Here is a 15442-nt window from a genome sequence, read left to right on the forward strand (position 1 = left end):
ATCTCAATGAAGTAAAAAATTACATTTATAAAGAAATATTCGAATAATGATGTACAGATAAGAGTTAAATAATGAAATAATTTTACTATAATATCTAAAATTTGATTAAATATTGATTAAAAATAATTTTGTATAATAGAACTATTAAAATAATTATAAAAAATATGTAAATTAATTGCTCGAATATTAAACATTTTTGTAATACTATTGTTATTATTTTTAATTATTCTAAGAAATATATTATAATGTTCTAAGAGAAAATACAATATAATAAATAATTAATGATGGTAAAGAAACAATTGTTAAAATATAAAAATATAAAAAAACGATAAAAGAATTAATTATAAAAAAGTTTTTAATTAATAAATTTTTAAAGTAATAATAAAGAAAAATAAAATAAAATAAGAAAAATATAAATATTTAGAAAAAAACTAGTACTAACGAAAGGATCTTTTAAAGTAGCAACTCCTTTTATCTTGAAAACTAAACATTACGCTTTAGTATTTATTTTAAAGGAAAGAAGATCCCTGCACAAATCTTATTGAAGGAAATTGAATTTCAGTCGAATTGAAAATTTAATATATTGTAGATCTTATATTGGGAGTACAAATTAGTTCGGTCCGTTTTTTTGTGCATTTATTTCAAAACAAAATGAATGAACAGACCAATTAAAGTATTGTCCATCACTGCCTACTACTTTTTCCCATCTCTTAGGCAATTTTCGAATTCCATCTCGAAAAAATGACTCGTCTTTGGAGGCGATCCAATTTTGGAACCAATTTTCGATTTCGAAAGAAGTGAACCGGTGACTTGCTGCATCCTTCGGAACAACCAGTAATCAGAAGGAGTAATATTCGGAGAATACGGCGGGTGTAGTAAAACATCTCATTTGAGCGTTTCCAAATATTTTTTTATGACTTTAGCGACATGAGGCCGAGCATTGTCATGAAGGAGAATAACTTTATCATGTCTTTGCTCGTATTCCGGTCGTTTTTCTTGTAATGCATGGCTCAAACGAATCAATTGTAGCCGATACCGATCGCCCGTAATGGAATCGCCAGGTTCAGCAGCTCATAGTAAACGAGACCCTTTTGGTCCCACCAGATACAGAGCATGATCTTCGAATCATGAATGATTCGGCCGTGGTGTTGATGTTGAGGTCGATGGCAACGATTGATCAGGCTTAGCGTAGTATTTTTTCTTTTTGGGGTTGTCGTAGAATATCCACTTCTCATCTCCAGTCACAATCCGATGTAAAAAACCTTTTCTTTGTTGTCTTTGAATCAGCTGTTCGCAAATGAAAAATCGCCTTTCAACGTCTCTTGGTTTCAGTTCATAAAGCATCCAATTTCCTTGTTTTTAAATCATTCCCATGGCTCTCAATCGTACAGAAACGGCTTGTTGAGTTATCCCCAATGATTCTGCAAACTCTCTTGACTCTGATCTTCTTCGAGTAATGCCTCTAATTCTTTGTCTTCGAATTTTTTTGGCTGTCCAGAGCGAGACTTATCTTCAACGCTGAAATTTCTATCCTTGAAACATCGAACCATTCCCTACATGATTTATCAGTTGGAGCAGTGTCACCATAAACTTCGACAAGCATTCGATGGGCTTCAACCGCACTTTTCTTCCAATTAAAGCAGAAAATCAAAACCTCCCGCAAATGCTGCCTGGTTAACACAAAATTCGATATTTCAAACACAATAAAAATTAAGGTTTTTGTATGAAACTCAAAGCGATATAAACTGAATATTATTAGCAGATGTTTAACCTCTCTGAAACCGTCAAAATCAATTGTTATTATGAACCATTCACAACAGCTGAAGCTATCTTTAAGGAAACGGACCGAACTAATTTGTATTGCCAATATATGAATTGCATACAGCATATCTCTGCCTTTCAATCCAAAAATAATATTAGCATTTTCTGTGCATCGTGAATATTACAATTCAGAATTGTGAATAGAAAGTACAGTTTTTTTTTTAATTCAATTAAATTCAAACATAACATCAGCAATTTCTGTGCAATGCGAATATTGTTCAATTCAATATTGTGAATGAAATGCAATTTTTCGATCTAATTGAATAAAAAAAGTTTTTATTTAAAAATAGATCATAAATGCTACTTAAATTATTTAAAATTATAAGTAGGAAATTTTTCGTTTTAATCCAAGTTCAAAAAAGTTATAACGTAAAAATAATTGAGTTATGTTGTTCTATTTCTCTTTGATGAGAAGTAAAATGAATGTGAACTTTTGCAAATCAAGTCGAACACAGCGAATGCTAATCACAGCGCGCGACATTGGCCAAGCGAGATTAGATTATCTGACACTTACCCAATGTTGTCTCATATAAATGTAATTGTTTATACTTTATTATATCTATTAAATGATGATATTTTTATTATATCTATATAATTTCAAGGCTTTCTACATTTTTTTATATTTATCATCTGAATCAAGTTCGCGAACGCAATCTAATGTTGGAATATTCAGATTTCGAAGTAAAGGATGATGTTAAAAAGAAGCTAATTTTTTGCCCATAAAGATGTAAGTAAGAAATAGCGTTTTTTATAGATTTTGACTTCCTGAATATGATAATGTTAATAAAAAGTTCAAAATCGATAGGGAAACACCTTGAAAATTGAGCATGAACAATGAAATATTTGAAATTGAATTTCAATATTCTTACTTACTTTTGAAGATGTTCCCCGAATGAACTTTTTAATAATTTTATCATATTTAAGAAATAAAAATTTACAAAAAAACTTTTTTTTACTTATATATCTTTTTGGGCAAAAATCTGCTCTTTTTAGAGGATATTAAAAAAGGTTCGATTTTTTGTTTAAAAGAATACAAATAAAAGAAATAGTGTTTTTTATAGATTTTGACTTCCTATGATCTATCCATGAATATGATCTATCCATTCAATCTTGTGATTTAGTAATCACATGTCTTTGTTCTTCATCCTTAATGTTGTTCGACCCTCTTATAGTTTTCTTGACTGTATTTTTCCATCGATTCTTTTTTTCGGCGATTCTGATCACCGTTGCTATTTATTTTAAGGAGACCCTCAATAAAGTCTACCGATCTGCCACGTCTACGCCTGCCATCCACCTTTCCCTGCACAACCAATCTTTCCATTTTGTCTCTATTAATGTGGCCAAAAAATCCCAAAATTTTTGCGTACACTTCGTTCGATAATCTCCGGCAAGTCTTATCTCAACTACTGAAGCATTCTTCTCGCAGTCCATGGATGAGCAATATACGGCGCGCGCCAGCACCACATTTCAAAGGCGTCCATCGATTTGCCACTCGTAGCGTCCACGTTTTTGACGCGTAGAGAGATTGGGAAAATTAGTGTTCTCACAAGTTTTATTTTAGTATTCTTGGTGATGTGTGGACTCCTCCATATTTTGATCAATTGTGACATCGCATTCTGTCAAGCTGAATCCGACGGATTTCTTCCTCGCAGCTCTCTCGGTTGGATATTATGATTACGATATATACGAACCTGTCGACTACCTCATATTTTCTTATATGAAGTGTGTCTGCTGTTCATCTTCTCTGTTCGCTATTATTATCTTAGTCTTAGACGCGTAGTCCATGCACTTCACTATATCTCTCAAGTCGATCGAGGAGAGTCAATAATTCTTCTTTGCTGTTAGCCAGTAGGAGTATGTCGTCGGAGGTAAGAAAACTTTACTCCTCCTATGGATATTCCTCCTTCTCACTCCTCCAATACATGTCGCATGATGCATTACTGTATAAGTTGGAGAGCAGTGCGATAAGATGCACCCTTCTTCACGCTCTTTCTAATTTTACAATGTGATGTTTTCTATTTTTATAATGGCTGTTATCGTAGGCTTTTTATCAGTCTATTAGATGGCATGATATTCCCATATCGAGTAGAGTAGGCCATAACAAGTTTAATATTGTCAAAAGCTTTTTCGTAATCAATGAAGCAGAGGTACGAAAGCAAGTCAATAAGTTTTAAGAAAAACATAATAAAATACATTTTTTTTATCGATTTTGATTTCTCAACATAATCTCCTTTTACTTCAATACATTCGATTCTCTTTTTCAACCCATCCGAATAATATGATTTGTCCAAGCCTTCAAATATATAATAAGCTTCTGTTTCGGCGATGAGCTGCTCTCTGGTGATGAATCTCTTTCCTCTGAACCATTTCTTCAGGTTTGGAAACAGGAAATAGTCGCAGGGAGCTAATCTGGCGAATATGCTAGATGAGGAAGCAATTCATAATTGGAATTGAATTTGGCCATCGATGCTGGGCACGTGTAAACCTGTGCATTGTCTTGATGGAAGAGCACTTACTTCTTCGCCAAATGGGGACGTTTTTTCTTTAAAATGTTGCTGGAACGGTCCAATAAGGCTGCGTAGTAATCACCATTGATCGTTTGCTTCGACGAAAGATAATCGATATGAATTATATCGCGTGCATCCCAAAAAACCATTACCTTTCCAGCCGACTTTACGGTCTTTGCTTTCTTCAGAGCTGGTTCATTCGGTAAAGTCCATTGTTTTGACTGTTCCTTCGTCTCGGGTGTGAAGTGATGGATCCATGTTTCGTCCACAGTAATGAATCGACGCAGAAATTCTGGATTACGTTGAAACATCTCTAAACATGTTTTGAAATCATCGTCATAGGATCGCGTTTATCAGTGAGTAAACGCGACACTTATCTTGCCGATAGCTTTTTCATACCCAATTGTTTGTGCAAAATTGAAATCACTATGCCATGTGATATACCTGTGGCCTCAACAAGCTTGCACACTCGTTGATCAGTCAAAATAATATCGTGGATTTTATCGATGATTTCTGGCGTAGCAACCTCAATTAGACGTCCCGAACGTGATGCATCACATTTGGATGTACGACTACATTTAAATTTATTCTCCCAATTGTATACAGTCGCAAACGTTGGTACAGATGTACTATGACCATTATGCAACTCGATTTTGATTTCTTTCGGCGTTAAATTTTTCATATGTAGATCACTGCAAAACTCGTTTTTTCTATTTTGTAAAAAATACAAAAGTTGTTCGCTTTAATCGTCTACAGAAATGAAACCACACGATGAATTTCGCTCAAAATTTGATAGTAATCAGTTGAAAGCTACTTGTCAAAAAATAATGTGACATGATACTGCGAGTGCCCTCTGATAGATTTTCTAAGAACTTATTGACTTGTCCTCACATCGGTGTGAAGTATTCTCTACACTTCTCTATTAGCTGGCGCACGTTCAAGATTTGCTCTCTTGTTCCACGGCTTTTCACAAACTTTTCACAAATTCAGCCTGCTCCGGAACAAGTTATCATGCTGTATAAGATTGAAGTCTAAGATGATATATAGCAATATTTTACTTTATGTGTTATGAGTGCAATTAAGCAATAATTATTGTATTTGTTTGTTGCATCTTTTTTATAGAAGGGAATAATGATGTAATCCACTCCTTCGGCTATTCTAATGTAAGTCAGATCGTTTAACAGATTTGGTGAATTATTTGAATTAGTCTAGGACCCCTTGCCTTGTATACTTCTGCCATGAGGCAATCGATCTCTGATGCTTTATTATGTGTCAGTTTCGTAACTTCTTTACTTCCTCTAATAGTATGTTGGGCTCCTCTTACCTCTGTGTATGGTGTTGTATATGATTTCTTTTCTGTATAAAGTTTCTCACAATATTTTCTCCATGTTTCTATTATCTCATTGATATTAATAATGAGTTTTCTATTTTCATTGTAAATTGACCATGTATTTATTTTCATTTTCCGAGTGATCATTTTTATTTTTGGAAAATATCTTTGGTTTGTAGATTGTTGGCGTGTTGTTGTATTTCAGTATAAATATTATTCAGATAGTCATTTTTATCCTGTTTGCATTTTATTTGTATCATAGCAGATATCCTCCTAAATTCATTTTTGATCCGTTGATTGTCCATACCCATAGCCGCTATCCTTCTTCTTTCCTCGATAAGTTGTACGATTTCCTTAGAGATCCATAACTGTTTCTGGATTTTTTCTTGTTGTAAGTGCGTCTCCGCAATGGCGAGGGTTGTCGATTTCTGAGTTGTACCCATAGCTCATCTGCAAATCGGATGTTCTCTCGGAGAGGACTCATTAAGATGTGATCGAGTCTATTAACAAATCCATGTATATTCGTTATAACAGGAAGCTTATTACTCGTCTTTAGCTTTTTAGCTGTTCTCAGTTTCATATGGAAAGCAAAATATAACAGCCTATGATCAGAGCCGCAATGTGCACTAGGTAATGTTTTAGCTGTTTTTATGAATGTTTTCCAACGACTTTGCATAAGTATGAAATTAATTTAGTTTTTAGCATGATTATCAGAAGAGATCCATGTGTATAACCTGCATATGTATCGAAACATACTATTCGCGATCGTTAACTCGTTGTTTAGCAGAACTGATCCAAATAGTCAAACAAGGGCAATATGTTGCCTTTTGCCGTCACTTATTCCGCATTCAATTTCACCAAACTAAAGTCAAGGTGTTTCTACAAACTGTCTGCTGTTCTGATGTCACGTAAAGTCTTCCTTAGAATTCAGTAAACTGATGATAACCATCATGCGTGCATGACGTGCTGTCAGTTTGCTATAGGGACGAGCTTATTATTTCTCAATGTATACTCTTACAATTTCGTAAACTCATGAAATCTATTTGCCCTTCTGTTGCTAACTCAGAACTAACTTCACATTAGATTTCAATGACAGCAATTGTCGACAAGTTGAAAACAATATATGCATTACATCAATTTGTTCCATATGTTAAATCTCGCTTGGCTATCTAGGGAATAAGCTTTTCGCCACGTTCATTGCGCTCTCCCACACCAAACGCGCCAATAGTATTGCGTATATAGATGTCAATAGTAGTTCTATCAATCTTGCATTGAATCTCCCATTATGATAGTACATTCTTTCTTGTCTTAGAAAATCTTCTAGTAATTCATAGAAGTTATCGAGATCCTCCTCTGTAGCAGCTGACGTTGGAGCATATATCTGCACAATGTTCAGGCTGCAGAAGGTGGCTTTGAGACGCATGGTTATTATTCTGTCGCTAATGTCGATGTCCCAGAATTGCTCTTTGTATTTTATTGTGAATTAGTAGCGCAATATCATTGCGACTGTTCTCTTAAGAACAGGGCTCTCTTGAGAGCCCGAGAAGTATACCCGTACTCCGCATGTCTATAGTGACTATATCCCCGCCAGTGTGTCTCCCCTACTCCTGCCACCAACATTCTGGTCAGCTCAGCACACAGGATTGACAGCTTGCTCACCTGGCGCAATTCACGGATAGATAAGTCGCCATTCGGATTGTGATTTTGCCATCGAACATTTCATTTCCATTACTGATATCTAATTTTGCATGCGTCGCCCAGCGGTCCATGTTCACATATCCATTTCTCATCGTTCGCCCTAGGTGCGCAACAGCGCCGATTGCTCAGTCGCCAAACATACTATTACTATTACAGAACATCATTATGATATTCTTGGGAAAGACAGCGTAGTAGTTTCCCCTTGCTTTTTGCGCCGCAGTATAACCGTTCAGATTGCAATCACATTCATAATAGTTTGATCATGAGTCAATAAGAGGTTTTTTTCTCAATCCCTCACTGCAATAATAATGGATACTGCTGACCTCCATTATTTTTAACCATATCTGGTGATACTCACACAGTTTAGCCCGCAGATCGATGCGGAGTATGGCACAAGGAGTCATATGTGAGAGCTGAGCATCCTGTGAAGACCAATTGTTCTAAATCACCTCTTATTCAGGTGCGACTACTTCGAACAAGAGGTATTACTTCTCCAGTATACCCTTCCCTGAATATGCTAAAATTATTAAAAAGTTTGTGGCACTTGGAGAACACATTGAAAAGTAAATAACAATATTGAAATTAGTTCAAATATATCATGTTCATGCTCAATTTTCAAGGTATCGATCCTGAACTTTTTATTAATATTATCGTATTTAGAAAATCAAAATCTACAAAAAACAGGTATTTCTTTTACTTACGCATTTATGGACAAAAATCAACTTTTTTTTAACATCCTCCATTGACATAAAATTATAAAATGAAGAAAAAATTTTGTTATAATACATATTATTTTATTTAAAAATTGTAAATATTATTTAAATTTCAAGAAGAAAAATTTCAATTTTTATTCTTTTTTTTATTTTCCAATAAAGATAGACAAACGATTTTATGAAAATCTCTTTCTTCTTGTATTTAAATAATATTTACAAATAAAGAAAATAACATGTACTATTATAACAAATCATTTTCATTTTATATTTTTATAAAATTTAGGTGCGTTCGGCAATATAAATCTGAGATGCGAAGACTAGCAGATGACGAGCTTGATCATGTGATCTTCAAGCAATCCGAGTGCCAATTAATTCCGAACGATACAGAGCTGTAAACTGTCCTTTAAGATTAGATTATAAAATGAAATTGTTTATTTTTATGAAATAAATAAAAAAATATCCTATTAATTGAAAATTTTTTTCTATTGAAAACTGATATTTTATATACTAAATACTAAATTATATACTAAAAATATCGTTACACATGAATGTAACAGATTCATACGCAAAGTGTGTTTTTTTAAAAGAAAATACTACAATACAAAATAAATTTCAGAAATTTGAAATTTATAAGTTATTATATATCACTTAATTTATATTAGAATCTTTAATATATTAATAAGTTTGATTTTATTTCGTGCTATATGTGCAACATATAGAAATAAGTTTTGATCTAAAAATTAATTAGCAAATTCTTTGTTTTCAAACACGTAACCTCAAATTCATAAAGAAAAAAAGAATTAAAAACTTATTTTCCTCAAATATCGTACATAATATACTCCATCAATTTCTATTTGATAGCATTTGTTTGAACATTTGTAGATTCAGACATTATAACAGTTCAAATACACTATTTAAAATAGAAGTATTAAAAGAGATGAATATATGTATTAAAAAACGAATCAATTGGATTATCACAAATATACAGATTATGAATTTAATTTAGGCGCGAAAATTTGCATTAGCTCTTCGAGCTCGGTTGTTGAATCCGGAGTGAATCGAGCAGCTTGATTGGCTCTAGAAAATCTAGTTAATACCAAATGCAAATGAGATGACCTGTAACAGAAAGATACTAGTTGCCAAACGATTTTCGAGATAAAAGAGCAAACAAACGTCTCTGCAATGCCAAACGCATCTTATGTCAAAGTTTATGTATACTCCGAAATCCGAAATTCAGACGTTAGACTGCGTTCGCAAATTTCACTCGGATGATACAATAAAAATAGAAAGCCTTGAGCTATAAGAAATTGACCAATCACAATTGAATGTGAAGAAATTTAATAGAACATAATTAAGTTCATGATTACAGATTTCTTTTACACATAATCATAGATAATTAATTATATTAATTATAACCTAATTGATTAATTTTTGACAATTTTAGATTTACTACATTCATATTATATCTACTACACTTGAATTATATCTACTCATATTATATCTACTACATTGTTCGTTTTCGCAAATATGTACAAATCTATTGAATTATAAAATAACGATTTTTCCCAAATGAAAATAACAATGTGAAGACGTCTTCTCCAAATGATTTTTAATTGATTCCATTCATAAAACATATTAAATAAAATCGCTGTCTGCTAACTTGTCGCATGATAAAATTTGTTAACAACAAGAAAAATACTATTATCCAAATGTTCAAATATTTTTTCTAAATTTCCCCAAATGATTCCTGAATTATGTAGACATAAATAAATCAGAAATATTTAATTTATCTCCTATCTTCCTATGTCTAGTTTCAATGATCTAGTTTCCGTCAAGGATTTAAACCGGATCAGAATCTAAGAACCAACCAATTACAGCATTCGAGCATTCTCCTGTCGTTTGACTGTAGAGGAATACTCAACTGTAGTTGGTTGGTTTTTACATTCTAATCTGATTTAAACTCTCGTTGGAAACTAGGCCAGTGAAACTGCTTGTTTTCTTACTGGATTGCTAGCTGGATTAGAATTTTGCCGTATTGGCTGTGCCAGTATCGCCAATACGATGGCAGGATTCTAATCCAGCTAGCAATCCAGCAGGAAAACAAGCATCATGTACTGCAAACAGCCTTTAAAGAGACATTTGCAAAGTGAGCACTATGGCTGTGTTCCAAAATTTTCTGCCAGTGAAAATGTACAGTATACGTAACAGTACAGTAACGTAAACTGTAGATTTTTAGCGTTGATAATGAATTTGGAATAACCCATGGCCCCTATTCTTGAAAAGAAACGTATACAAAAGTCTAGAAGAACTTATAGTATGCGTTACATATACTATAGTATTTCCTTAGATTTTCGTATATATTTCTCTTCAAGAATAAGGACTCATATAAGCGGGGAGCACAAACTTTTCCATAAGGCTGGATTTTATTTGACGCTCATTTTCAGCGTTTTCAAAACAGGTCACGTGATCAAATTGACACTTGATATTTTCTTAAGTCGGTTTTATATTAATTACAAGCCAATATGAAGCATTAATTTAAAAATACAAGCTTTAGATTGACTATCGCAACAAACTTACAATCGGCTTGTAACTAATGTAGAACCAGCTTTAAGCTCAATATAGAACTCTACTTGCGACGTCTACGATACGATCAATGTAAAATGGCCTTTAAATTTATCTTTAGATGCTTTGTAGCCAATGAAATAATTCGTAGAGTATCTGAAGATAAATTTAAGGAAACCTTAAATCATGAAATATAGGAGGCCAAACTAGGCTTTGAAAAATGTGGTCAAAATCAGATTTCTGAATTGGTAATGCTAGGCGGCGTTCGTAAAACTCCTCTCATATACTACGTTTACACGGGACACTTAATGCATGGTCTACAATGGGCAGTAACAGTAATTGATTAAGGAGTAGGTGTAGAAATCGACCAATCAGTTAATTATTTTTCTCGCATTCAACTATGATTGGTCAATTTCTACGCTTATTTCTTAATCCACTACTGCCCATTGTAGACCGTGCATTAAGATATAGCGAGAAGCACAAACTCTTCCATAACACATAACACGTAATGAATAAAAAAATGTACCAATCGAAGTCCTTCGTTTCCTTTCCATGAAATAAAGAACTCTTGGTTTAATATGCCTTGGTTTCTTATGCCTTATGCATTATGCAAGAGTCTGTGATCTCCGCTTTAATCTTTCCACCATCTCTCTTCCACCATCGCTCTTGATGCTGCCACTTTTAAATGGAATGCACTCTAAAGGGCTCTATAATAAAAGCAACAGGGAACAGAGAGCAGAAAATAAGAATTTCAACCTATCAGAAATCATATATTGTGGAATATACAGTTTCTGATAGGAAATTCTTATTCTCTGTTTTCTTATTCCTTTTATTGTGCGGAGCCTCTAAGTTCACTTGTGTTTTTTGCGTGCTTCTTTTTGATTATTATGTAAACACATATTATCCAATCATTGGCCTAGTTTCCATCGAGGATTTAAATCGAATCAGAATGTAAGAACCAATTACAGTCAAGTATTCCCCTATAGTCAAACGATAGGGGAATGCTCGACTGTAGTTGGTTAGTTCCTACATTCCGGTTTAAATCTTCGATGGAAACTGCAAATTTGTTCGCGTCGCAAACTCCAACATGCTCCTACTACAGCTCCTACTCACTCTATCAAGCGCATTGGAATGAATAAAGCTATAGTAGGAGCATATTACAACATATTGGAGCATGCGACGCGAATAAACCTTAGACCATTGTCTAATGAGAAGAATAGAATATTATACAAGACGTATTATATACACACACACACACACACACACACACACGCGCGCGCGCGCGCGCGCGTTTGAAAATAAGATATTAAAAAAAAACAACTTGTATAAGCTTTGGGATAAACTAGAATAAACTTTTGCTGACAATGACGGAAAAAGTACGGAGATATGAGAAAATCGATTTTCTGGGGGAAGGACAGGTTAGAACATTTTTTTTATCATTTCTTATGATTTAGTTCATACTGTATCGTATATTTATTTATTTTTATAATTTTTTTGTATGCATTACATAAATTTTACTTGTAATAGTATAATCATGATTCCTATTTTAAATATTTAAGGCGTATAATATTTACACACATAGCTTTGTTTATAACTGCAATATAATTCAATTATTAATTATAAAAATGTAATAAACATAAATGTAGAGAAATTGTGTTGTCTACTTTAGTTTGCCACGGTTTATAAGGCAAAAGACATAGAGACGAATAAAATTGTGGCTGTAAAAAAGGTTAGTTTCCTTATTATGAAAAATATATATTTCTACAACAATTTGTATTATAAACTTTTTATATTTTTAAATATAGATTAAAGTTGGAAGTCGTGCTGAAGCTAGAGATGGCATAAATCGAACTGCTTTACGAGAAATTAAATTGCTGCAAGAGTTAAAACATGACAATATCATTGGCTTATTAGGTATTTAATTCTTATATGTAAAATTTCAATAGCTTGTAAAAGCAAATAATATGTAAACCTGCAAACTATAATTTAGTTTGCGTAAACATTAATTTTGATGATTATATATATATATATTTAATAATAATAATTACATTTACTTACATTTATATAATTACATATAATTACATTTAATTACATTTAATATATATATATATATATATTAAAATTCTAGATGTTTTTGGTTATAAATCGAATGTATCGTTAGTATTCGATTTTATGGACACTGATCTGGAAGTGATAATAAAAGATAGCAATATAGTTTTAACCGCAGCTAATATAAAAACATATATGATTCAAACCCTGCAAGGCCTTGACTATCTTCATTTCAATTGGATACTCCACAGAGATCTAAAGCCAAATAATTTATTGGTAAATTCAGAAGGTGTTCTGAAAATTGGAGATTTTGGCCTAGCAAAATTTTTTGGGTCACCTAACCGGATAAATACTCATCAAGTAGTCACGAGATGGTACAGAGCGCCTGAATTACTTTACGGTGCTAGACTTTATGGGACTGGCATTGATATGTGGGCAGTAGGCTGTATATTAGCTGAACTTCTATTGCGAGTGCCATTTTTGCCTGGTGAATCTGATTTAGATCAACTCACTAAAATATTTCAGGTTAATACATTGATCTAAAATAGATCTGTCTAATTTAAATTTTAGAGCCAAAACACAAAGTCATTGAAGCAAAAAATCAATCATATGGATAAGATTTCAGAGTTTAAAGTATTGATATGTGTGTGATCGATGTTTTTTGATAATTTATAATTCGTGAAATCTTACATTGAATTTTTCTGAATTGATGGTTTTGCATTTTGGCTTCAAAGCTTAAATTGGCCTGATCTAAAATATATAACTAAAAAAGTTATTTTATTTCTTTGTCTTGATGTATTTTTGTTATTCAGACATTAGGCACTCCAACGGAAGAAACATGGCAGGGGATGACTGAATTACCAGATTTTATTCAATTCAAGCCCTTTCCTGGCATGCCTTTGAAGCATATATTTACTGCTGCTGGCGATGATCTTCTTGACTTAATTGCTAGTCTCTTGAATGTGAATCCATTAGAAAGATGTACATGTGATCAAGCACTGCAAATGCCATACTTTAGTAATAAACCTGCACCTACAGCTGGACCTAAATTGCCTCTACCTATGATCATTAAACGTCAACGTGAAGAAAAACCTAGTTTGAAAAGAAAACTGTTAGAATCAATAGAAGGAGCTTCTTTAGCTAAAAAATTGCAATTTTAATTGTGATTGATGCTAAAATAAATAGACAAAATAAAACATTGTTCGTTAAATACAACAGTGCCAATTTCAGAAAATTAGAGAGATCTTTAATTGTGATATTGTCGAGATATTGTGCAGCGTGTTGTAGCAAATTGTAGCAAATTTTATAAAAGCATTACTCAAACATATAAAAGCATTGTATGCTTATATTTTAGTATTTAATAATTTTTATGGCATGAAATTCTAATAGTAATTTATGTGATAATATAAAAAATCTTTTCTGAATAAATCATGATATTTCCAGTAATTAATGATTGATGAACATGACTGAGGAATAAGAAATGCATGTAAATAGGTGACACAATAATAATACATATATTAAAAAATATGTTGCGCTGCAATATCTTTATTAATTTAAAAATTAGTTAAAAAATAGGATATTTAAACGATTTCATAAATCGTGAAATATTTAGTTCGAAGGAGTACAAAAAAAGATTGATTAATTGCAAAAAAATATTTTGTAGAATTTTCTTTTATACTAGACTGATCTTCACAATAAGTACGGATAATAGTGTAATATTCATGATACACACAATTCATTTTGCTAATCTGTAATCTTATCATGAGTGTCTGGTGTTGGATTTTATAGAGAAAGAAAAAAAATGAAATAAATCACAGAAACTTGCATGTTTTATAGATAACGCATACTTGATTATAGTGCATTGAAATTGCTTCTTCTCAATGCATATTTATCTCTCCATTATATGTACATGAATTGTAAATCAATACTGTTGTGCAACAAAAATACAATTTAGAGAGAATATAATATTATTCTTAATTTATTATATTAATGCACACATTAAAAATTGATCGCATTTTGATTTAAAAAACGGAAGAAATCTATCTCTTGTCATTCTACTTCTAGTATGTATGAAACGAAAAAATTGATGCTTTAAATTTAACGGCAAAGACCGTGCGATTTGAAGAAATTACTAAAATTTTACATTATATATTTTATAAATAGAAGCGTAATATAGGATAATAGGTACTTTAATTTTGAAGAAAATAATTTACGCCTATGAATGCCTTGTTCTTTAAATTATTGAATTGAACATAGAATAAGAAATTCTTTGTAAATAAATAATTTTTTTGATGTTACATGCATTTGAAAATTAGAGCCATTATTAATTTACACGTACAAATATACATGAATTTATAAGATTGAAAATCTGTGACAAAGCACATTTTACGTGTTCCTTCTTGCATTGTCAGCTATATTATAATTATTATATTATATTATAGTTATTATAATTATTAATATATGCTTTTATTTTAGATCCAATATCAGAAACCAATATTACAAACATCTTGAAAATAACAGATAAATTAGAAATAATTTAATTAAAAACGTTATTCCTAAATGTGTATGTATGCGTTGTGTTGTGTGTGTGTGTGTGTGTGTGTGTGTGTGTGTGTGTGTGTGTGTGTGTGTGTGTGTGTGTGTGTGTGTGTGTGTGTGTGTGTGTGTGTGTGTGTGTGTGTGTGTGTGTGTAGTAGTAGTAGTAGTTAGTAGTAGTAGTTAGTAGTAGTTAGTTAGTAGTGTAGTAGTTAGTAGTAGTAGTA

General features: G+C 32.3%; 1 protein-coding gene across 1 annotated transcript; it reads left to right on the top strand.

Annotated features, from left to right (window-relative positions):
- The first annotated feature begins 11995 nt into the window (after positions 1–11995).
- Positions 11996–14120, top strand: LOC105620401 (cyclin-dependent kinase 7). The gene is made up of 5 exons (XM_012201899.1): positions 11996–12049; positions 12301–12360; positions 12437–12545; positions 12760–13205; positions 13493–14120. Exons 1-5 carry the CDS (start codon positions 11996–11998, stop codon positions 13838–13840), a joined length of 1017 nt encoding a protein of 338 aa, XP_012057289.1. The 3' UTR covers positions 13841–14120.
- The last annotated feature ends 1322 nt before the right edge of the window (positions 14121–15442 follow it).

This window comes from Atta cephalotes (genome assembly GCF_000143395.1).
Source record: "Atta cephalotes unplaced genomic scaffold scaffold00026, whole genome shotgun sequence".
NCBI classification, from domain to species: domain Eukaryota; kingdom Metazoa; phylum Arthropoda; class Insecta; order Hymenoptera; family Formicidae; genus Atta; species Atta cephalotes.